Here is a 25767-nt window from a genome sequence, read left to right on the forward strand (position 1 = left end):
TAGCACTACTCAAAATCGATTATGAATGTAGAAGAAAAAAAAAGAAAAAAACTCATAAATGTTAAGAAACTCCTTTCCTTAAGTGTCACAATCATTCGCCCCTAAATGATGCTATACTACCTAAAATGTTACCGTTGTCTCTCCAAATTGGTGGCCCACTTTAATCAAAAGTTTTCTTTTTCCAGTTCAGCTTTTCTTTCAAAAATCCAAGCTTGCCTCATCACATCTTATCACTTTCAGACAGAGAGAGAGAGAGAGAGAGCAGCAATGAAGAAGCCTCGTGGGGACACAAAATATGTTTCTTTTTCACTTGTAAAAAGAATCTTCGAGACCCAATTGCCAATTGCCAATCGCTGAGATACCCCGTGCACGTACAACACCGTGGCATTTCCATACAATAATCACAAATTATTTTTTTAATTTTTTTATATAATAATGTTTTTAAAAAATATATTTTTATAAATAATTTTATTTTTTATTTTAAAATATATATTATAAAATGAATAATATTAAGTACAAATATAAACAAATTTTTTCTTTATAAAAAAATAGATTTATTAATAAAAAATAATTTTTTTTAAATGTAGTCTATTTTTTTAAAAAAGATTTATATGAATATTTTTTATTTTTAAAAGGGTAAAAGGTTTGTAATCCAGATTTTTATATCTAAAAAAGTTGAATTATATATCATCAGGCCATAAACTCTTACGAAAATTTATCCATTTAAAAGTTGTAACAATCTCAAATATATTGCGTCTGATCATTACTCATATTCCCTTTATATTCTATTCTCCCCTCACACTAATTACTGACACTCCCGTCGTCTTTCTCTTCAATGGTCATAGCGTCTACCAACTATTGCCAGTCTCGTCATCCACAATTTCCCAATAATACCCTAAAAAAGTTGAATTATATATCATCAGGCCATAAACTCTTACGAAAATTTATCCATTTAAAAGTTGTAACAATCTCAAATATATTGCGTCTGATCATTACTCATATTCCCTTTATATTCTATTCTCCCCTCACACTAATTACTGACACTCCCGTCGTCTTTCTCTTCAATGGTCATAGCGTCTACCAACTATTGCCAGTCTCGTCATCCACAATTTCCCAATAATACCCGACATACGATGGGTGATAACGTAATTTTCACATAGATCAAAGCCAAATCGCACGCAGTTTCTCCCCCTCTCACACAAACTAAGTGTTCCGCTCCGAGCCGTTATCGGATTTCAAATCCCCAATTCGGGGCTTATGAAGTTCAATTTGCAATCTGCAATTTCGGGCTTTACCCAGTTTCTGTTTCCGCACGTTTTATGATGTTCGCGACGCCTCAGAAGAAGGTGTGGCCTGCTTCGTCTCTTACCCCCAGAAGCGGCGCCCACAAGATCGTAACCGGGTCGGGGTTGAATCCGGATTCCGGTGACGCCACAGCTGGCAAGGGGAAGGGCCTCGTTGCTTTTTTTGAACCCACTGCAACGCCAAATTCGGGTTTGGTACTGCAGAATTCTGGAAATGATATGTTCTTCGAGGCGGCGGGTGACCCGCAATCGCTGGCCGAGAACATTTTGAAACTTGAAAACGAGGTTTGTGGCTTATATTTGGTGCATAAAGACTTGATTTTTTTTTTGGCGGGCATTTGGTTTCTTTATTTGTTTTGCTATTTGGGGTTTCTTGTTATCGTTGCTTTCTGGGTTTTTGATATTGCTATTTTTTATGGGTTTTATTGCTTTCCATTTCCCCGTAATTGGGATGAAGAAACAAGATTACAATTCACTTTTTTTTCCACATCCGACGTTTTTTTACCAGCTTTAACTGGAGTTTTGTTGGTAATTTTGGTAGCAAAGGCAACTTCTTTTTTTAGTTGGGATGTTGTTACTCGTTACACACTTACACTGTTCTTTTAGTATTGATGAGCTTTCGCCTCTCTCTCCCAACTCCCCTTCGTCGTGGTGTTAGTCCCTGTCTCGGCTCTTACACTCTTCTTCGTCGCCACTGATACTATTCATCACCATTTCCTCTCTCCCATTTGGTATTTCAGATCGCCAACGATTAAGATTGAGTGGCAATGTTACTCTCTCTCTCTCTCTCTCTGCATCTTTAATATCAATTTTTAAGTAAAGAATCAACACTCCATTCTTTCCATTTGCTTGCTCCTTTATTGGCATTTTCCAAAATCTGCTTGTTTTTCTATGCATTCTCCATTCAGCAAAGTCATTCTTATTTAAGTATGCACAAACATATTGATGCGGTTGGATTTTTGATACTTTTATGGGCCAACCTGGCTGACCATTGCTCAACAATTGTCGGTATAGGAGTGGAACAGTATATACTGATCCCACGGGTTGGTTTCGTTGATAAATTCGAATTCTAATTCCGTTGGGCTCAGAAATTGGAAGAAGGCATTTCCAGCTCGAAGGAGTTGGTTAACACCTATTTGGCATTTTTGTATCTATTCCTTGAACTACCTCTCTAGGATACTTTTCATGTTATGCTTAATGGGTTTTATTTACTTTTGTTCGCTATATTATCTATAAATATTGTAAATACATGTAGGCGACTCTGATTTTTTTTATGGTCGGATTAATATGATTGAGATTTAAGCTAAGTAGATTTTAGTGTCGGCAATTCATGTAAATTATCAATCATCCTTACCCTTTCTGGGCCTACCTTTTATCTTTATTCTTTCTTGGGTCAGATCCATTTGTTCCTACCTTTTGTGGTATATTTATTTGTGTCAGTTTTCAAATTTTGGTCTGATATCTAAGTTCAATGATTCTATTTTTTTGTTATTTTATTTTGTATTCCGTTGGTTATGAAAAGAAAAAAAAAATAATTTAAAGATTATGCTCTCTTCCGTTCTTTTTTAATTGTAAACTTGTAATAACTATAATGCTTTACTCTAACTATTTCGGTGATGTGGTCAGCTTTTCGACTACCAGTACAATATGGGGCTTCTCTTGATTGAGAAAAAGGAGTGGACTTCTAAGTATGAAGATCTTAAGCAAGCATTAGCAGAAGGAAAGGATGCCCTCAAACAAGAGCAAAATGCCTATTTAATTTCAATATCTGAAGTTGAGAAGCGAGAGGAGAATTTGAGAAAAGCCCTGGGTGTTGAGAAGGAGTGTGTGCTTGGTGTATGTTACTTTTTCCTGATACACACATTTATAGATGTTTATTATTGGGCAGCAATGTCGCCTATTGTTACCTATCATCCCTGAACAACTGAAGGAAATATGTATATATATATATATATTTTTTCAAGGGATGGCCTACTATGGGGATCTAATTTTTGTTCATATTACTACCTACGCAAGCCCCTCCTTTTAAAGGAAAAATCTCTCTCTCTCTCTCTCTCTCTCTCTCTCTCTCTCTCTCTCTCTCATAATATCTGTTGTTTACTATAAAATATAAATATATGAAGGCATCTCACTTGGCTTAAAGGTTACTGATGATTGTGAGGATAATTCTTAGTCTTAGGTGTCGTGCTTTTTGTATAAGGAACAATAAGTGTTATCTGTTAGGTTTGGTCTCATAGTATATGTGTATAAAAATGAGTAAATCATTTTAGTTAAGTGAGTTTGTATGTTAGCATCAAGTTTTATGCCGAAGATTGCGCTCTGATTCTTTAAATGTAATTTTTTGTCATGAATCCAGTTTCTCTTTTAGAATGGTTTCTTTAAATGTGGGTTTTATGTGCTAATGTTTGGAGAATGTTGGTTTTGCAGCTCGAGAAGGCTTTGCATGAAATGCGTTCGGAGAATGCAGAAATCAAGTTTACCGCTGATTCTAAGTTGGCTGAAGCAACTGCATTAGTCACTAGCCTTGAAGAGAAATCTTTGGAGGTAGAGGCAAAATTGCATGCTGCTGATGCCAAGTTTGCTGAGGTGAGCAGAAAGAGTTCAGAAATTGAGAGAAAATCACACGAATTGGAGACTCGAGAAGTTGCACTTCAGAGGGACCGCTTATCCTTCATTTCGGAGTACGTTTTATGCGTTTGACCCTTGCCATATCTGTACTCTTGAATTTACCTGCTGCTAAGGGTTTTAAGAGTTAAATCTTAAGGCCAATTTGGCATTGTTCAAGTTTTGTTTCTTATTAATCATGTTGTTTGTACTTCTTGCAGCCGAGAATCTTATGATTCTACTTTATCTAAGCAAAGAGAGGACTTGCGAAATTGGGAAAGAAATTTGCAAGAAGGAGAAGAAAGGCTGGCCAAGGGTCAAAGAATTCTTAACCAAAGAGAGGAGAGGGAAAATGAGAAGGAGAGGATTTTCAAGCAGAGAGAAAAGGTGCTTGAAGAGGAACAGAAAAAGATTGATGCAGCCCACAGTAGCCTGAAAAAGAAAGAAGATGATATAAGAAGCAGGCTTACAAATTTAACTTTGAAAGAGAAGGCAAGTATTTCTCCATGTTTAGTGGTTGCTAAATATGGAATTGAAATATGTATCAATATACCAACCTACTTTGGATGCAGGAATTTGATGCCATGAGAACGAACTTAGAGATGAAAGAGGAGGAGTTACTTGCATTAGAAGAAAAGCTGAATGCTAGAGAAAAAGTAAGTTCTTGCGTGCCCTATGTACTTGGGCTATACCTATCTTTCTCATCAATAAAATTCTTGTTTACTGATCAAAAAGAAAAAAAAAAAAAGTTCTTGCACCTTGTTCTTTCAAGGGGAAAACTTTCAGTGATGTTTTTATTATGTTGATCATCAGACCAATAAGAGTTCATGCACGCACCCTGCACCTATTGTCTTTTTAGCATGTGTTTTATCATATTTTATCTAGTCAGTGTTGGCAGCAGAAGAATCAGGAATCTTGGAGTGAAGCTGGTTTTCCCTTCACTATTGTGTGTGTATTTGTTTTCTTGTTCATTTTTGCACTTATTAAAATAATTTGCAAAAGGTCTACAAATTGAAAGACAGACCATTTACCTTGTCGGATTGGAATATCATGAGCTATAACCTAGAATCATGCTTCTGATGATTTTTTTCATTTGTTGCCACAGGCGGAGATTCAGAAGCTTCTTGATGAACACAATGCCATTCTGGATGCAAAGAAGCGTGATTTTGAGTTGGAAATTGATCAAAAGAGAAAATCCGTGGATGGCGAATTAAAAAACAAGGTGGTTGAAGTGGAGAAGATGGGAGCAGAAGTTAATCACATGGAGGAGAAAATTGCACATAGAGAGCAGGCATTGGAAAAGAGATTGGAAAAGCTACAGGAGAGAGAAAAGGACCATGAATCCAAATTGAAAGATCTGAAGGAAAGGGAGAAGTCCATCAGATCCGAGGAGAAGAATTTGGAGAATGAGAAGAAACAAGTGTTTGCTGATAAAGAAGATTTGCTTAGTTTTAAGGCTGAAGTTGAGAAGACAAGGGTTGACAATGATGTGCAGTTATTGAACATACGGAAAGAGCAGGATCTGCTTCAAGTAAGTGAAGAAGAGAGATCAGAATATGTTCGCTTGCAGTCAGAGCTAAAACAGGAAATAGATAACTACAGGCTTCAGAAAGAACAACTTTTGAAGGAGGCTGAAGATTTAAAGTTGCAAAAGGAGACTTTTGAGAGTGAGTGGGATGAGCTGGATGTGAAAAGAGCTGAGATTGAGAAAGAACTGAAAAAAGTGACTGAACAGAAGGAAGAAGTTGAAAAACTAAAACACTCTGAAGAAGAAAGGCTGAAAAATGAGAAGCTGGTGACACGGGAGTATATAGAAAGGGAGCTGGAAGATCTTAAATTGGCCAAAGAATCTTTTGCAGCTCAAATTGATCATGAGAAGTTAGTAAATGCTGAAAAAGCCAAAAGTGAGAGAATGCAAATGCTTCATGATCTTGAGCTACAGAAAAGAGAACTTGAGACTGATATGCAGAATCAGATGGAGGAGAAGGAAAAGAACTTGCACGAGAGGGAGAAGTTATTTCAGGAAGAAAAAGAGAGACAACTAGACAATATTAATTACTTAAGAGAAGTAGCTAGGAGAGAAATGGAAGGAATAAAACTTCAGAGGATTAAATTAGAAAAAGAAAGACAAGAAGCCGAAGAAAACAGAAAGCATCTTGAAAGGCAACAAGTGGAAATGCGAAAGGATATTGATGAGCTTGCTGACCTTAGCAGGAAGTTGAAAGATCAGCGCAAACAATTTATTAAGGAGAGACGACGCTTTATTTCATTTGTTGAAAAACTCAAGAGTTGTCAGGGCTGTGGTCAAATCATTTCTGAGTTTGAGCTGTCTGACTTACAATCTTTAGTGGAAATTGAGAATGCACCTCTGCCAAGACTGGCTAATATTCACACAAAAGAAGGTGGTCATGGAAGTACGGTTGTTTCTGAGATGCAAAACATTGAGATATCTCCAGTTGTAGGTGGCTCAAGATCTCCAGTTTCTGGTGGAACTGTATCTTGGCTACGCAAATGCACCTCCAAGATTTTTAATTTCTCCCCAAGTAAAATGATTGAGCCTGCTTCTGTTCAAAATTTGATGGAGGCACCTTTGTGTTGCCAGAGTGTTGATATGGAAGAACCATCCAAGAGAGTTTCTAGCACTGAAAAACCTACAGACCTATCACTTGGTGTGGCGACTGATTCTGTTCATGTGCCGAAGATCCCATCTGACAACAGCATGAGAGAGGTAGAAATCAACCAAGATCCTTTGGCTGATTATCATAGCAACATCAATTGTAAGGCACTGGAAGTTACAGAAGATTCCCAGCCGTCTGATTTGGATGGTGGTCAGCGAAAACTTAGCAAAAGAGGGAGGCCTAGAGTTTATAGAACACGCTCCGTGAAGGCTGTTGTCAACGAGGCTAATGCTATACTTGGGGAAGATTTAGAACCAAATGAGAGCGATTATACTAATGGGAATGCTGAAGATTCTGCCTATAATGATGCTGAAAGTCATGGGGATTCTGGTCTTGATGATAAAAGACTTCCAAGAAATACCAGGAAGCGGAACCATGCTCATACATCTCAAGTCAACGGGGACAAGCATGGTGGTGAAGATAGTGAAGGGCGTTCAGATAGTAATGTGGGAGGCCAGCACAAAAAAAGGAGACAGAAAATTCCTCCAGCTGTTCAAACCCCAGGTGAAAAACGATATAATCTCCGGAGACCCAGAACGTAAGTTCCATATTTATGACTCCAACTATTTTGGTACCAACTTACTTTAAGAAAAAAGGGGCTCTTATCACCCACCATGCTATGCATATATACACTCGTTATATTAATGGGCATGCTTCACTCTTCTGTGCAGTTGAAGGCAGTGTCAATAAACAAATTTTTCTAGACTGCTGTGAATTGCTAACTGATTTATTGTCTCTTGCCCCCCCCCCCCCCCCAAAAAAAAAAAAAAACCTGGAAAAAAGAGAGAATAGAAGAATAATCTATTTGTTGAATTACTTGCTAATGTAAACCATGTGCGTGCATGAGAGAGAGGCCTTATTTATCTGTGGTGGTTAGCTTAACAGGCCACAATTTAATTGTTTTTATGAGGTCTGTTAAATTTTATAAAGTATGTTACTCATTAAATACACTTACCAAAAAACTATGTTGCTCATTAAATAGTGATAAAAAAAATGTTATTAAAAAAAATTTCATGCATGTCAAGCAATTAACTTTGCAATATCGGTTTCCAGTGCTGTCTCATCTGCTAGAGCCCAACCTGACCTTCACAAAGAAAACAAGGATGATACTGATCGAGTTAGAGTGACAGGGGAGGACATTCTTTTGTCTAGAGCTGCTCCCACACATTCAATTGGAGCTGCTAGTGAGAATGAAGGAAGCACTCACTTTGTGCAGGTCTGGCTATTATATAAAATTTGGGTTTCATATAAATGTCATTATATTTGTTGGAATGCTGAAGCTGCATGCACACATGTTTTTTTTCCTCAAGTTCAAATGATTATTTGTAGAAAAAATATATTTGCAAATATTTTTACACACCAAAACACATTAGCGATATGGAGGATGTAGAGCCTTGCCACATCAACTAATAAAAAATGCTTTTACATTTTAATAGTCGTAATTAGTCCCACAAGTGGTGTGTTAGACACGGGCTTGTAAATAGCAAAAATCCATGTGAGTGGTTGTGCCATTGGTACTGGCTTTAAAAGTGTCTGAATTGCTACTTATAAAAAAAAAAGTGTCTGAATTGATTTTTCTGATTTGATCTGTCTTCTTTGTGCAACAGTGTGAGAGAATTTCAGACACTCAGGTTGGCGATTCTGATACAATAAAAAATCTGGTTGAGAACACTGCTGTGAGTGAAGAGGTGAATAGGACACCAGAAGGGGCAGGGAAGTATGGTGATGTAGATGAGTACAGGAGCGAATCCCTTGGTGAAGATGCTCCCCGGGTTGATATTGTGGATGGGGAGGAGGATGATGATGATGAAGAGTATGAACATCCTGGTGAAGTCTCAGTAAGAAAGAGGCTCTGGACTTTCTTCACTACGTAATGATGCTGAGTCCTGTTTGCAATATGGTGGGATTTGGATGGTCTTAACTACATCTACTTCTTTAGATATGCTGTTAGGAGTGGATTTTAACACACGACTCAGTCTCTACCCTTTCCAATTATTCGTGTCAAATGAAGACTCCGTACAGGCCTAATAAGGAGTGATATCTTAACTGATCTATTGTTGTGCAATGGTTTTTTTTTATTCTTAATACACTCCACAATTCCAAATATTTACAGGCAAAAATGATGTTAAAATACTTGTAGGGTAATACTTCTACAAACACAATTGCCTTATAATGTTATCGATAATGAAAAGAAAGTAAAATTTATTTTACATTAATCCTTATTTTCATGTCAAAATCAAAATTCGTAGAGGGAGACTTGCTGTTTTTTTTTTTGAAAGAATTTCATTTCAGCACAAAAATCCATACCTTGGTCCTACATTTCATGCTTGGGGACCAACATTACCTAAGTTCCAGTTATAATCATAATTAAAGTATTTGTCATGTATCTGACATAAGTTACTTCCCTTGGTAAAAATGTTGCAGTGAATCTCAAGTGTAACAATGTTTTCCGTTTAGTCCCCTCCCCTCCCCTCCCCTCACTTGGAGGGCTTCTTTCTATCTGAACCACCATCTCTGGGCAGCAGAAATTGGAGTATTCAAGAATGGGGCATAGCGGCCGACAAGGGGGTTGACAGTCCTCCCAATCTTTGCCCATACACTACTATGATAACTTGCAGTGACAGGGGCATGATACATGAGCTTCAATAGCTGTCAAAACGTGTTTAAAGCCGGTCAAAAGACAGAAAACTCAAAACCAAACCAAAACAAAAGTTATTTCGTTCCATTTACCATGATTTAAATAGATCAAATGACAAAACAGGATGAATTACCATTTATTTTTTTGAAAAACAAGTCCCCTCAAAGGTGGTGGGGGCAGGTGTTAGGCAGTGGATGGAGATCCTCGTTTAAAATCTCCCAATGCCACAGAAATCAACAAACAGATTTCGCATGTTGTAATTTTTCAAAAAACACATCCAAGACAGGTATTTTCACACAAGCGAAATATAGCTCCTATCTATCCTTTTGTACAGCTTAACAAACAATGAACTAAAAAGAAAAAAAACCCACTCCATGGATGATAACAGACAGATGTAACAAACCTGCCAGTACATGAAAGTTTGTATTAGGTTGCGCTGCCACCTGCATAATTATAATTTTAGAATCTGAGAGACTCCAGAAGTAAGCAAAAGCATAAAAGTTAAAGGAAATAAATATCCACAATAAACAAAAAGGAAAAATATTTCCGAGAATCTCACGAGAGCAAAGAGATAATTAGAAGGAAGCCAAGTCCAATCTCAGCTTGTGAAGACACTATGCTGAGGGTAGTTGTGTTTGACTCCACCCAAACACATGGCTCTTCCAAGTATTTCCTGTTCATACACAAATGAATCAAAATACTTATGTACAATTAAGTAAACACGAAAAAAACTATTGAGATATTAGTTAATTGGACTGACAGCAAATATTCATGAAAGAATCTCCAAAAAGCCTTCCCAAACAAAGGGCAGCAAAATGGCAAACCGGGAAATATTAGGAAACTAAAGAACATGACAGCACCATTTTGTTATAAAAAATCATAACCTAAGTTTTTTTTTTTCCTATCAGTAAAGAAAGAGTTTAATTAATGATATAGATAGGCATAGCCCAAGTACAAGGGACATATACAAGAAAACCAAAGTTGTAGAAAATCCTATGCAATTCAAGTTCCCAAGAGAACCTCGCATCCCATGGTTCTCTTAAATGCTAAACCGACTATATCACATTGTTAAATTAGTATAATAGAAGATATACTTTGAAATATTGCTAAATGGACAATAAGACTACATGAACAACAAAAACCCAATAACATAAAAAATTATCTGATCAGATAAATAAAAACTAAAGAATCAACAACCAAATATACTGTCATTAAAAGGTTCGTAACTCTCCTACCTGTACAAAGAGGAGCGACTGAAATTATGCCTAAGGAACTTGGCAACATGTTCAATGGATCGACATAAAATGGGAATCAAAGCAACTGCAGCAAAGATCACATCATAATACTAGGCAGGACTTGGAAAATGCTAAACTGACAATATTGACGGGAGAAATACTCTAACCACAAAGTGATTACACAAAAGTAATCCTATAAACTGACGTGACTTGATGTGGTTTGTCAGATTGTAAACTTACTTTTATTATAAAGCAGATTTGACAAACCACATCAAGCCATGTTAGTTTGTGGGATTACTTTTGTGTAAATCCCTTTGTAGCTGCAGCAGTCCTCAATTGATGGAACAAAAAACACAAACACAGAGAAAGAACTTGAGAGAACTTAAATAAGAATGATTAAGAGACTAAGCAATCTCACACTTGAGGCAAAGATTTGAAGTCACAAAGGTAAGGCAGTAGATGAAGTAGATAAAATCCTTGGTTGCAATAATAGACTGAAAGTAAACTTGCAAAGCCTGCAGATTCCATGCTCTGGGTTTCTACAACCATATAGGATTGGTTAATTTACTCGAAGGATAAAAGAAGCATGTAGTGAAAAGTTAGAAATATCTGAAACAGAATAAGAACATACCCCATATAGTGAATACACTAAATACAGAGAGGAACATGCAGTGCCCATAAAGGAAAGCCGATATGCCCTTTGTGAAAGATTTCTAGGTACCAGTGGAAAAATTGCAAGCACAGCCACAACAAACACCTGGAGTGAAAATGACAAATAGAATACATAGAAGCAATATTACCAGTAGTCCGGACATATAAGCAAGGCAATAATGGTATGAAGATCTTATTTTCAATATAAAACGCAGGGATTTAACTTCAAAATCTTTTTTTTTTTTATCAGATACACACAAGAAAAAGTTTAAAAATTGCTATAACTAAGAGTCTGCAAGGATGAATTCAAGGAATGCTCAATATTATCAGTGTCTAACCAACAACTCAATAAGTAAACAAGTAGGTAAGTTTACATGAAGGATTGTCTCAATCAACAGAGATAAGCGTTCAACCCTTACAAAGTAGCCTGTCTTCCAAGGTAAACTCACACTCTACTACATATATTTATTTACAGATCATATATATTCTGCTGGTTTGGAATTGCTACTAGGCTTTGGTACCCAATTTTCCGCCTTCCTCAAAAAAAGCTACATCATAATTCTACTTGTCAAAAATAAAAGTTCCATTTACCAAAAACAAATACCAATAAAAAAAAGTTAGATCCCATTTGTACAAATAAAAAATAAAAGCTAGATGCTATTTCTAAAATCTAAAAGACAAATACGAACTAGCTTTGAGGGAACAAATAAGAACATGAAATTTGTGAAAATCTCAGGAAAAAAACTTAGCAAATCATCATGAATACATAATATACACATACTCCCCCACACCCACACAAGTTTATGCGACAGTTGACAAAGAGTCTATATGCATGCATGAAGTAGATTTCACAGTACCCAAGCATTCATGGAGAACTGAATAGTTTGCCGATCCCAACGCAGAGAGGTTGGATTAGGACTGGTACTTGCCGACGTCCCTGAAGTTCGAGTTGTTGACTCTACAGAAATATTAGAGCTCAATTCAATGATGGAAGCAATTTTAAGGACAGTGAAAATAAAAAAGAAAGCATCTTTTTGCAGTTTGGATATTTGTAATCTTCCATTTCTATTTTGGATAACCTGAGTTACGTGACCGAGCTTGGTCATTTGAAGATGTGGATGATGGTGCTGATGGCCGTGATGGCTTAGGTGAACTATTAGAAGACATGGTCTCTACCACAAGCTCAGGATCCTGTTTATGAACCCAAGTATCAGAAAAGATTTTCAAGGTGCAACAGTTAAAAGCAGAGCTGAATGAAGATGCACATAGACAAATATATGAATCTTGCATTTCCATAACCTCTACAGAGCATATGACTGTCAAAAGCTAATAGCATGAACCTACAAGCAAAATCCAATCCCAACCAACAAAGCTACCCTCCATCCTGTCATTCACGATAGAATCTCAACCCCAAATAATAATACTTCAACTAATGTCCAGTATTCTTCAAAATAAAAGTAAAATCCCTTTTTCTCACATGAGAAACAGGGGAAGCAATATTAGAGAATGCTGATTGGATATATTCCTTCTATACATTAGCTCATTGGCAATCACTCAAAGTCAAACCTTCATCCTTAAACAAGACTGGTCAAAATTATCAGTTAGATAAAACCACACATAAAAGCATTGTGATGAGAAAACAAAGTATGTAATGAAGGAAAGATGATGTAACAAACAAGTAGAAGAACTCTACAAATTGATATCAAAACAAAAAACCTCAAAATTGTGAAGTTCCACTAGTGAAGCCAAAATACTAGAAAATATAAACATTTATATACACGCCCCTCATGTACATGTACAAAACACTATGCCTAGTTACACAGACACATTCGCACCACATGTACAAGATGAGATTTCAAGAAGAGAAAGAAATAGCAAGAACAGTTTTCTTTTTTATAAGTTTTTTTTTTTATAAGTAAGAGATAAATATTATTGATATGAATGAAATATGCATAACCCGTGTACACATGAAGTATACAGAAGAACACCTAAATACATTCTAAGTGCGATAAATTAAAGACAAAAAATCATGAACATTGTCCCCAGTTAGTACAATAGCGGAAAACCAAAGCATTAAAGTGTGGAGAAAAAAATTCTTCAGCTCCACCATTGTGTGTTCCTTATCTTCAAAGCAACGTGCATTCATTTCCGTCCATCACATGATACATAACGGAATCATTTTTCATTCTGCTGCCACTTGATGACAGTCTTGCATCTTCCTCCAACAACCCAACAAACCCACCACCCTTAATGGCATATCCCAAGCAACATCAACCCTTTGAAAGATCCCATCTCACAACACCCTAGTTACCTCACAATGTAGTAATAGATGATCCACATATTCTCCATTCTTTTTACACATATAACACCAATTCATCACTACACATTCCCTCTTCCTCAGGTTATCCGTGGTCAAGATCTTTCCAAGAGCGGCATTTCAAAGCATGGACACCCCCTCCTTATAAACTTCCATAAACCCACACCATACTCCCATCTCACTTCGTTGGAGCACCAACCACCCCAAGCAGCTCTATATCTAGCGTCGATAATTTCCTTCCACAATGATCCTCCCTCCGAGTGATATCTCCATAGCCATTTCCCCAATAAAACTTTATTAAAAGTTCTCAAGTTACACACTCCCAACCCTCCACCCCAAGCAGCTCCATAAAAGTTCTTTTTGATAAGTGAAACAGCAAGAACACAAGAACATATTTTCCATTTTATTTTTGGAAGATTTCAAGATGCACTAAATTATATATAGTTTATCTCAGATTCAACAGATTGAATAAAAACTGGTACATGAAATAAGGCTAATTTGAGATGAGTTTACACTGGATTAAGGTTTACTAAGTTGGGATTAGGGGTTATTTAATTAGGTATTACATTATGGTACAAACCAGGACACCGCAAAAAAGAAATGGCACTAGAATGCATACGAAACATAGAGCCACTAGAATGGGATCCTCCCCATAACTACTTCTATCTTCCTCATCCAGCAGCCCCTCAAAGAATCATCCATTTTCCTTTTCTCTCCACACAAACCAGAATATCTCAAAAAGGATGGCATTACCTAATAGTTGCCAACTTGAGAAACAAAACAAAGCATTTTCATTTCACCCACTAAAGACTCACCTCAGCGAAGAAGGCATTACCCATCCAATCAAACTTTACAGGAAGAAGCAGGATATAAGATGAAAACAAATAAACATGTCTGGCAAGACATAAGAAAAACTATAAATTCATATTGTCGGCAGCTTGGAGGTGAAATGACTAAACCTTATATCAGGCGTCTAAACTCCAGAGAACAATGTCCAAAGATCTAAGGAAAGACAAAAAACAGTGGGGGATCAAATCCAGCTCTAATTCACACAGCGGTCGGTAATTAAGCATAACATAAACAGCATAACAATACTATGGACAACTTGAAATCACACGAGCAATAAAACGATTCTAAGACGGGGAACACGTAAAAGTAAAATACTAACCAACTAAGAAAAAAGGGGATGGAACCCATCTCAGTCAACCTAGAGCCAGAACCCCAACAGATATAATGGAGGCAGCCCAGATGGACTTCATGAATTTCAGTCCTAATTATATAAAGATCCCCTAAAAAGATCAATGATCAAGTATAATTTTGATGGTCACTGTCACTGTTTTAGTTCACAGAAACTCGGGAATTATCAGGTACAAAATAAAAATAATAATGAATTCCACAAATTTCATCACCCAAAAAACACAAAACTTAAGACTAATTATAGTCGACAAGCCAACCTAATGGACGAAACAGATAAAACCCAGATGCGGATTCGTGGGTCACGAGTACTAATTCCAAAGAAAATAACTTTATCGTAGAATTCGACAATGAAGAGAAAAATTAAGGGGAGGGAGGAGTATATGTACGATGTAACGCTGGTAGAACTTGCGCTTGAAGTGGTCGAAGACAACGGAGCGGGAGGCCATGTGGGGAGGTATGAGGATGTTGGACCAGTAGTCAGCCCATCTGGGATCGTTCTCATAGTCGTAGGCCGCCGCCGCTATTCTCTTCATCCTCTGCGGATCCTCTTCGCTCGTCTCTCCCATTTCGCTTCTCCTCTTCCAATATTCTCACTTTGTTTCAATCGCCACAGATTGAATGCGCAAACCCGAAAAGAAGAAGGCCGAAACTCACCTCGGTGGCTCGTTCCATACATCCGCTATTCATAGGTTATCATGAACAGTGAGAACCTCCCTAACGACGTCGTTTGTTGATGGTTTTTTGTAGAGAACCATACATGAGAAAGAATATTAATTGTTGTTTCTTAGGTGTATAGAAATTGCAAACCACAAAATATATTGCTCTACACCCTAATAACTTAATAAGGTGATATTATACCACTATTAAGGGAAATAAAATGGACTCGTAACACTTTTAAAGTGTAATAATACTACACTGCATAGTTTTATTCATTGTTGTTATGTGTGATGATACCATGCTACTTCCCACTACTCTTTTACTACCCACTTTATTTTTTATTTGATTTCATTTCCATTCTCATCTGTTAGAAACTTCCATAAACTTTTATGCTCTGCTCTGCTCTACTACTGTGATTTGATAGAGCTTCTATCAAAAGCTTCCAATTCTCTGAAATATGATTAGGGGTATAACCGATCCAGTTCGATATCTTTTTATACATTTTTTAGAACTAAACCAGTTTACACTAATTTTGAAAATTTAAAAATCAATATTGGATCAATTCACTACATGAAACCAGAACTTCTTATTTTTTTGCGTTCGGTCTGACCCGATTTGTTTTCTCCAGTTTTCAAGATTATTTATGTTAGTAATAATATGATGTTTACATAAATTAAACTATTAGTCTATATATATTGTAGTATAAGTACATTATTTTATAATAATTAAGACATACTAGTATAATATTGAATTTAACTATAGTCTATATAAGTTCTAGACTTTCTATACGAGTATATATGATCAAATGTGTAAAAATTTATAGGTAAAAAAATGTTCATTTATTGTATTATATTAATATATATATGGTAATTGGCAGTCCTTGATTACTTTACAGGCAGAGAGAGAGATGAACATGTGTTTTGGAGAACTGGAGCTTTACACATGCACTTAGGATATGCGAGTCTCACAAACATGCCGAGAAAAGATAGAAAACAAATTATTAAAAAGATCATCGAAGCTGACTGTGACAAACCAATGGGAACAAGTCGATGGAAACCCAAAGGACGAGTTAGAGGTTAGTAATAGTATAGAGTTTCTTTTCTATTCAGATTCAAGGATTTCTAAAATCTGATTTTATATGTAAAACTTATCTCAGATCTCATTGTCACAGTCTCCAATTGCCATATTTGCCGAATGTGTTCGATTTGACAAAGTAAAAATAGACAACATTACCAGAGGTAGCTTGTCTTTTTGGCATTGCTTGTGAAGGCATTTCTTTTTCACCTGCACCACAATCTTCAATCCAATGCTTAATGTTTTTGTTGAGCTAGTGATGTAATCAAGCTTTTCTTGCCGTGAGAAGCTAAAGAGAGACTCTCATCATTCATTTTCTCCCCCTTATCCATTTTACAAGGCTCCACCCTCCACCAAAAGGTTGGTGATAGTGACGTTAAAAACTATTTAGTTTTAACAAGTACGTAGCTACAACATTTTTTTTTATGAATAATTCTATACATCAATTATTATTCATTTTTACACTTAATTTTTTTTTCTAGTAAATAGTGATTGATAAGAACAATTTTTCTTTTACAAAACTTTGTTTAAGCTCATGATTTTTTACCCGTATGGGATTGATAACAAAGTCGAAAGTACTGTAGATGTGATAGGTCTTTTTTTTTATGGCGGAGTATTGATAATTGTTTATGGCGGAGGAAAATCGTGATGGGAAAAACAAAACAAACAAAACTACAAAGCATAAAAGAAAGGAAACAATAAACAAAACACCACGGAAACAAAGAACAATAAACAAAAAAAACTCAGATTCTAACGTGTGGCAAACCCAGCTTATCCACTTTGAGCATGCCCTTAAAAGGCCTAGGCAGAGAGCTCCACTCAGTGTATCTTCCATCCGTTCCTTCCTCCCCTTGACGCGCAAGAAGATCTGCTACAAAGTTGCCTTCCCTATATTGATGTGCAATGGAACAGCGAAATCCCTGGAGCAACGTAAGGATGTCCTCCCAGTAATCCCACAGGTACCATAACAAGCACTTCCTAGTCAGCACCCAGTTGACAACCAACATTGAGTCGCACTCAATTTCCATCTGTGTGAAACCCATGTCCTTACACATGCGCACGCCCACGAGCTCTCATCTCTGCCATATTGTTAGTGCCATGACCAAAATGTGCAGAAAAGGCTCCAATAAAATTTCCCAAGTGGTCCCTTATCACCCCTCCACCACCGCAGCGGCCGGGATTCCCCCTACAGCTACCATCCACGTTTAGCTTAATCCATCCCTCAGCTGGTTCAAAGAAAATAGCACTCGGGCATTGAAACAGGCGCAACTGGAGGCTTTGCCTTTGCCTGTTATGTTGGTTTAAGTCCTTATCATGATGTCCAGGAGAAGGGAAAAAACCCCAGACAAGTACAAATAAAGCATCTTTGACTAAAGTATTCCCATTTCAAATTTAAATGCTTAACAATACAATACATTCTTATGTGTTCTCTTTTTGAAGATCCAAGAAATTCCATGGATCCAATAAGACCTTGCAATTTATATATCTTTTGGTCTTTTTAATTGACATAAACCCAGGTCATTTATTAAAACAAGGATGATAAGCCAAAAATGGCTGGGATAGCTCATTCTCTTCTTGAGAACAAGGTGACAACGTCTCTAATAATACGAGTTGCAAATAATGCAATCTTCTGCTTCCTCTTTATAGAGAGAGAGATGAACATGAGAAAACACAAGAATGCATACAATACAATACAAGTATCTAGGTAACAGAATTCAATGAATTTTCTGCGAAGAAACTTTATCCAACAAGAGTTTTAGTGAATGTAATCACTTTCCCGTTGCAGTTAAGTCGTGCATTCAAACAAAAAGTTCCAATTTTTAGCATAAAACTTTCTCAGTTTACTGGCACGACAGTGCAAAGTTGGATGTAATTCTACAGGTAATCATATTGCACTAAAAAATGTTGGACATTTCTGCAGAACTGCGTTTCCCTGTAGATTTAAGCCATACTTTCCTTTATTTACATAGCACGCGCACACATAATATGTTTGCAATTAACTTCATTTTGATTGTATAAAAAAATCCAATCATATTATTATGTCTTACTAAATACAATACAAATTATATGACAAACAAATTCAATGACAATAGTGTCGAAACCAGCAGTATTTTCCTCCTCCCCCACATCCCCCGTCCTCTTCATCACCTCTGCTGTGAATCCACCATAACACATTAGTAAGCGAGTTCCCATCATCAAAACGACTCAAGCTCCTGATCTTCTCCAATGCACATTCTTTGTCATAAAACCCTTCCAAGGCATAGACAAATCCCTTCCATCCTTCTCCAACTCCCTCTCTTTTCAAAGCAGGTAAAGTCCACTTCACAAGCTCCCTCACGAAACCAACATCAGAGAACAAGACCTCAGTGATTGGCAATAAAGGTAGCACCTGAATTCCAAGCCTACACTCTCTCCAATCAGGTGGAGCAAACCATAGTCCACTATCCCTCTTATTAGCCCACAATACGCCCACCACCCTGTTCTCTCTAGTGAAATCCTCCTCATGCATATCATCTCCTTCTCTCACATGCCACCATGTTTGAGTAGCCTGAATTTCCATTGCTGCAAGCATTGATCCAATGGCAACAAGATGTGTGTCTCCATAGGCCAACCCCATTAAAGCTGCAGAATAATAAGCATTCACTGCCTCGCTCGTGCTCTCTTGATTCCGCCCATCAGCAAATTCAGTCAGCCCTCCGGCCCAAGAGTGCAATTTATACAAGTCAAAGCACCTCAGACGTGTATAATTCGAATTTGACCGCCTGCCCAAGTTCATAAAATCTGCCATCAGCGAATACGCTTGAGCCCTATACCTCCTCCCCCAAGCCGGATCAATCTTTACAAGCACTGAAATTGCTTAAAGAAAGTACCCTAAATGATAATGGTGATCATTATAGACCCCAAACCCAAAATCAGCCTTAGAATCCAATGCCCCTTGCTTAGTGATAATTCCACCCCATTTAGCATCATACAGAAAACCATTACCACCAAAAGTCCCATCCAACCATGGTTCAATTGTATCCTTCAGGAACTTCCTTATCTTCGGAATCACCTCAAGAAAATCCACCTCCTCAGCGATCAATGCCAACCTCGCCGCTCTTGCAATCAATTTCCCATAAAAATATGATGAATTGGTTGTTATCGCCGCTGAATTCAAAGCTTCAACATCCTGAGAAAGCGCAGAGATGATCTCAGCGTGTAAATCTTCTTTGATACCTCTAATTGAATGCCAAGTTACAGACACTGAGTCTGGTTTCAATTCCCAAGAGTCTCCAACAACGGCAACAAGTTCGCCATCAATACTCTTATACCTAAAATCCTCCAGAACAGTAACGCCAGAATCATCATCGGGTAGCAGCCGAAGATGAAGAGGGTGAGCTAACATAAGCAAATCCCCCCACCCTTTCTTCTCCCACTTGTACTCCAAGCAAAATGGCTTAGTGAATATAGCATCACCAGAAACCGGGTAACAAGAACTGAACCGATCGAGGATCGCCTCGTGTTTTGGATCGGAGCCCGGCAATAGAGCGATCCGAATTATGCCGGAAAATCCAGAGGAAGTGATCAAAGAGAGGCTTTGGGTGAAACTGATCGGCGAGGACGAGTATATAAGCCATGTCTGATTGTTGTTGATGTTGACGGTGTACTTGGTAGATCAGTGTTTGAAGAAAAAGACAGAACGGCGTGGAATGTCGATATCGAAATGGTGGTACCGCCGGAGACGGAACAAGTCAGAAACGGGCTCCCCCGGACGAGGAAGAACCTCAGGTTGGAAGAGGGAAAGTCCAGAGTTACACTGAGATCACTGAAAGAGGTGATGATGTGGGGTTTCTGTGAATCGGGGCGGGTGCCATCGGAGGCAGAGATGGTGATATCAGGATTGAAAATCTGGCAGAAGAAAGCTGAGTTGAAGAAGCGAGATGGGTAGCAGAGGGAAAGAGAGGAGAGGGAGGATTTGATGAGGTAGGGGTGGATGTACTCGGGCTGGTCACGATTATTGAGGGTAAGGTTTTGGAAGAAAGAGTTAGTGGGAAGAGGGGTGGAGAGGAGAGTAGGGGAGAAGAAGAGGGAGGGGTCGGGGAGGACTCTGGATTGGTTTGGGGGAAGAGGAATGGTTTGAAAGCTTGGCTTTGTGGAGGCGTTGGTGTCATGGTGGGGTTCAGGTGGTGATGGTGGTGGTGTTTCGGGTTTATAAGATCTGTGACGTTTTCCAAAAGTCTTGGTGATTAAGGTTTTGACCCCTTTTCGAGTCTTCTAGCCTTTTTGGTTGGTATTATTATGAGTTGGGTGCTTAAGAGTGAGAAAATTATTGGGAGGTGGATTTGTTGGTTTGGATTTGGAGTAAAATTGTTGACTTCGTTGTGTCAAGGCGTAATATATGATCCCAAAATCAGGGGAGCGAGAGGGAGATGGTGGGGCTTGAGTTGGCCTTACGTCACTTCTGAGAGAGAGAGAGATGGCGGGCTTGCTAGCATGGGCAGTTGCCTCCCCATGTCATCTCCCAACGCCTACCTCACCTCCACGCCCCCTCCCTCGCTTCCAACGCCGCTCTTGCCCTCCAACTCAACGCTCACTCAGTCACAAGCGAACAAGTTTGCTTCTCTGTTCGCCGAGTCTTTCTTATCCGGGTTTTTCGGTTTTGCAGTTCTTTTTGTCATATAGGGTTATTTTGGTGCGTTTTTACTTTTGTCCAAGGGTTTTATCATGTGGTTTCTTTGGATTTTGATTGTATTTCGGGGTTTTGATTTGTGAGTCTTTTGAATTTCATTTGCAAATCTAGTGGAAGATTGTGTATGGCATTGTTGTTCTTTTAGTGAAGGCGTTTCTCATGTTTGATGTGCTGTGCAAAAATCGACGTGTGGCTTCTCTTCAGGCTTGAGAAGATCAGCACGACTGGATAAGAAATAATATAGATGCAGAAATGTCTAAAGGAAAATAAATAGTGTCCCATGACTCTTTTTTCTTTGCGGATACTGCTCCAGTCTCTACTGAATTCACCAATACAAAATTTGCATGTAGTTAACTACCTTGGATGAATTTTAGTCCAGAGGCTGATCAATTCAATTTGAATGGGTGATTTTTCCTTTTCTGAATTAATAGTTGCTACCAAACATGATACTCAGGCCCAATTGAGAGAGGTCATACTGCAGGAAGAAAAATTCTGCATATGAAAAGTCTAAATCCGATTGTGAGAATAAAATATAGGAGAAATGCAGGAGCTAAATCTCCTTCAGGGGAAGTTAGAGGTGAGTTCTAACGTTCTGGATATACGATTGACTGGCTTGTGAACCATAGCATTTAGAGGCACACCTATCTTGTTCGGTTTATTAGCATTATACTTTTCACAATGCTTTGAAAACTTTGCAAGAATAATTTGATTTGAAATTTGTATAATATCTCAGGTATAACACATTTTCCAAGTAGTAACCAGTTAGTAGACGAATTTTAACTTTGAGAAATTTCTCTTGCCCAGTTTTCCTTTCTGGAGGATGTATCTACTATTGATTTTGGAAATGTAATCTGAGGAAAGAGTTCATTAATTAGTACCGTTTTCTGTTTTGGTTATAGGCACAAGCAGAAAGCCTGATTGGTGAAATGCATGTAAAAGAAATGGACCTAGAAAGATTGAATGGATTGTGGAGGAGGGTTGAAAGTGGCAACGTAGAAGTTAATACTGCAAGAAACCGGTTTGGAAGATGCACATCTGAGATTATACTGCTCTCAAACCTTTGTATTACCGATCTGAAAGTCGGCAGAAAGTACTCATGTTACTCCGGTCGAATTTTGTACGTGCTCTGCATTTTTGCTTTACACATATTGGTCTTCATCAAGATTTGATTTTGATGAGTATCTGAATGTATTCTCTGTTCTATCTTCATACTTATGGTTGTTAAGACTGATTCCAATGTATATTTCACGTACTGGTAGATCCCATTTTCTTGATAGTTTTATGCTTCTGCCAACCATGTAACCCAGTTGTTTCTCTATGCAGGATGCATCATTTCAATTATTAGCTGAGCAACGGGATAATCTCAACCGGAGAACTAAATTATGTCCAATCATACTATTTTCTTTTTCTTTTTAATACAAAACAAGATTGATTTTGCAAGTACAAAGTGAAAGCCAATAAATTTGATAACGTAAATTATAGCACATTTTATAATGTAAAGAATTAATTAACTGATAGTATAGTGACATGTATAACATGTATCCAATTCCTAAGCATTTTGCTGTAGTTTCCTTCCGGGTGCCATCTGACCTTCCCCCTTCAACATATAAAGCAAAAACTCATTCCATGTATCAATAGGACCTGGCAAGCACCAATGGACACAGTCTGCCATGTTCAAATTCCTATGCCGCGAGTGTCCGTAATGGTTTGGATGTCCATCTGGCCTCAGCAACATGGCTCCAGTTACATTTAGAAGCCTAAATTGTAAGCCTCTCTTCCTCCCTTCCTCTGCTGCTGCTCTTTGTTCCTCCACTTGAGTTGAGTGCATATCCAAAATATACTGATCAACTTTCAATTCTTCCATGGTAAAGGGCCTTGTCCTCGCACAACTTCCACCTTTGTTCCACTCCCCATTCTCAAAGTGTGCTGGAGAGAAAGTCCTCAAAAATGTCACCCCCTTATAATCTCTAAGGCTTAGAAGCGTTCTGAAAGCGGTTTGAAAGGCCTTTCTGTAACCGTAGGAGTGTGTGAGGTCTGTGATATTTTGTTGTTGGCACTTGTGACACCCAACAAGCTGACCTTTTTCATAGAGCATTAGTGGCCGAAAGAACCATTGTCCAGCTGAGATGATTACATAATCGAATTTAGAAATCTCCAGCGCCCATGCCTCGTCAACCTTGTCTAAGTAGAGGTTCATGATGCTGTTGTAGGAATGACCACTGGGGTCTGCGTCACTGGCTTTAACCAGAAATGGGGACCAGAGTGTCGCCAATGTAAAACTGTAGTCGGCATAAAACCAACGCTTGAAGTTTGTGTCTGAGGTGTACCTGTAAGAGATATCCTCCGGATAAACCACCTGAAAAACGCAGAATGGAGATCATTTCTGGGTGCAATCAGGCCATGTGGGACCTAACTTTTTAATCGAATTATGTAATCATGTTAACGGGGATTTTCACCTAAGCATGCAAGCAAGCATTCTTGAAGCAGAAAGAAACTTTTGCTTGGAAGTGAATGAGCACTTACACTAGCCAAGAGGCACATCAATGATTGCATTTGATTCCTTCCGACCGAATCACCGACGAAAGCCAATGACTTCCCTCTGACAAGCTCCAAGAACTGAAAACCATCGAAGAGAGGCAGCTCACATTCTTCTGGTTTCCACCTCCATTTCAGGAACTCTGTATCGGGCCTCCCAAACTTCATGCAGTTTTGCTGATCAATGATCAAATTGCAAGTTGTATTTGTGTAATACAACCCCTTGGGGAATGGAACCCATTTTCCACTAAATATATCGCATGTCTTGTCAAATTCTATGCTCAAATTATGGATATTGATCTTAGAAAAGGGCAATGGCGAATGTGAAGTTCTGTTTAAGAGAAGAGGTATTACGGTGAGGAGAAGCAAGGTAGCGGCCAGTTGGAAAACCAGTTTGGGGATGTTGGGAGATGTGTTTTTTCCGCTGGGAAGCACAATGGCATGAAACTTCATGGTGGAGGTGTGTCAAGAAAGATACTCTGCATTCAAGTTAATATAGATGGATTCAAAACTGATGTCATGGCTTCAAGCCTTCAATATACATAACATTGTGGTTCAATAACATACATGGCTTTAAAAGATATATATATATATATACAGGTGTTCAATAATGATGTGGGTTGATTTGTGTGGACTTTGGATAGTGTAGTGAACTGTAATCTTATTCTTTGAAGCTGCTATTAGAGGTGGGGATTGGGCATATGATGAATCATCCTGATCATGACTTGTCTTTGTTTCAAGGTAAAGCATCATAATTCAGAATTAATACTAGCTTGTAAAAGAAAAGAGAGAGAGAGAGAGAGAGAGAGAGAGAGAGAGAGAGAGAGAGAGAGAGAATGGAACAAGTCACTTTTGTATTCAACTTTGATGCCATGCTTTAGAATTAATTCTAAAAAAAAAAAAAAAACGTATTGCCCACGTATCATGTATTTCATAGTCAATGGTTCCTGAGCACAGTCAGGTGCATATATCCTCTAGTGAGATTTTGTTGAAGGTATTCATGTTGTTATTATTATTTATGAAAAATGATAGTTGCAATTGTGAATGTGCAAGTGTTATATAATTATTTTAAAAATAAATAAATAAATACGGGACTTACATGAAAAAAATAATAAATTTTATCTTTTTTTAAAATGACTATTCGACGCTTACGCATTTCATGACTATATACATCATTATTCATTATTTATAAATGGTTAATGTCAGAAAAGGAAAAGAAGCTAGCTATTTAAAATTCCAAGTTTTCATGGCTTATGAACAGCTAGCTAGCATATGCTCCGATCCTTTGGTTTACAGAATCTCATGTTTTCTTAAGAATTTAGACCGGTTAATTTTGTGCTTTTCTGTCTTTGGAGCCTAAAAAAAACTGTCCATCGAAGCTATAGAGTATAGATTACCAAATTTTTATAAGCAAAAGTTTTTCATAGTTTTGTCGCTGTAAAATAAGAAGTGAATAATGGAGGGATCTATCACCACATAGTATAAAACAAATGATAGTTACAATCATGAGTACATAAGTGTCACGCAATCGCTTTAAAAAAAATGAATAAATATGAAATTTATATAAAAAATAAATTAATTTTTTAATAATGAACTCTATTCTTTTTTAAAGCGACTGTACAATACTTACGTACTCCATGACTACATGTAGTATTACTTAAATATAAAAGCTCTCTCAAGAGCACAATTAAATTATATATTCCCATCAAACATTTTTAGGTTTTAGCAAAATTGTAAGGGCAAAATAGATCAACTCTTCACTTCTATAAATGAGTAGTGCTACTCTGTCGCCTGAGTTACTCACTCTATTTGACTGCAAGATTAAATTAGTTTATTTATTTTTTTCTAATTAGTTACTCACTCTATTTGACTGCAAGATTAAATTAGTTTATTTATTTTTTCTAATTTTTTTATTTATAATTTTTATTATTTTTAAATATTTTTAAAAAATAAAAAATATATCAATACATTAATAGTCACTTTTTTAATTATTTAATAAAAAAATTTTAAAAAAATAAAATAAAATACATGAAGTATCAAAATAAAAAAACAAATTAAATTAAATGGGCAAAGTATCATTTTTTTTACATATAGTTCATTGTATACATATATATATATATATGTATATATATGGAGCTTTTTCTAGCTATCATTACGTTCTCTGGAGTGGCTTGAGAGCAAAGCCAAAGATGATTACACAACTGCAGT

The 25767-nt window shown here is 37.4% G+C and overlaps 3 protein-coding genes and 1 pseudogene across 3 annotated transcripts; 1 reads left to right on the forward strand and 3 right to left on the reverse strand.

The window, feature by feature from the left end:
- Positions 1-1048: 1048 nt before the first annotated feature.
- On the forward strand, positions 1049-8707 carry LOC109001875 (protein CROWDED NUCLEI 1-like). Its single transcript, XM_018979365.2, has 8 exons — positions 1049-1589; positions 2931-3140; positions 3732-3985; positions 4130-4400; positions 4481-4564; positions 5014-7124; positions 7640-7802; positions 8194-8707. The coding sequence occupies exons 1-8, from the start codon at positions 1320-1322 to the stop codon at positions 8458-8460; spliced, it is 3630 nt and encodes a 1209-aa protein (XP_018834910.2). The 5' UTR covers positions 1049-1319; the 3' UTR covers positions 8461-8707.
- A 69-nt stretch (positions 8708-8776) lies between these two features.
- On the reverse strand, positions 8777-15594 carry LOC109001876 (transmembrane protein 33 homolog). The gene is made up of 9 exons (XM_018979366.2): positions 15011-15594; positions 12190-12301; positions 11968-12068; positions 11091-11216; positions 10878-10998; positions 10460-10544; positions 9784-9897; positions 9628-9667; positions 8777-9235 (listed from the first exon to the last, which is right to left on the reverse strand). Exons 1-9 carry the CDS (start codon positions 15188-15190, stop codon positions 9083-9085), a joined length of 1032 nt encoding a protein of 343 aa, XP_018834911.2. The 5' UTR covers positions 15191-15594; the 3' UTR covers positions 8777-9082.
- Positions 15595-18435: 2841 nt separating this feature from the next.
- On the reverse strand, positions 18436-20506 carry LOC109001877 (annotated as a pseudogene).
- Positions 20507-22407: 1901 nt separating this feature from the next.
- Positions 22408-24088, reverse strand: LOC109001878 (protein trichome birefringence-like 19). Its single transcript, XM_018979368.2, has 2 exons — positions 23548-24088; positions 22408-23380 (listed from the first exon to the last, which is right to left on the reverse strand). Exons 1-2 carry the CDS (start codon positions 24010-24012, stop codon positions 22574-22576), a joined length of 1272 nt encoding a protein of 423 aa, XP_018834913.1. The 5' UTR covers positions 24013-24088; the 3' UTR covers positions 22408-22573.
- Between the last annotated feature and the right edge of the window lie 1679 nt (positions 24089-25767).

This window comes from Juglans regia, chromosome 10 (genome assembly GCF_001411555.2).
Source record: "Juglans regia cultivar Chandler chromosome 10, Walnut 2.0, whole genome shotgun sequence".
NCBI lineage: Eukaryota > Viridiplantae > Streptophyta > Magnoliopsida > Fagales > Juglandaceae > Juglans > Juglans regia.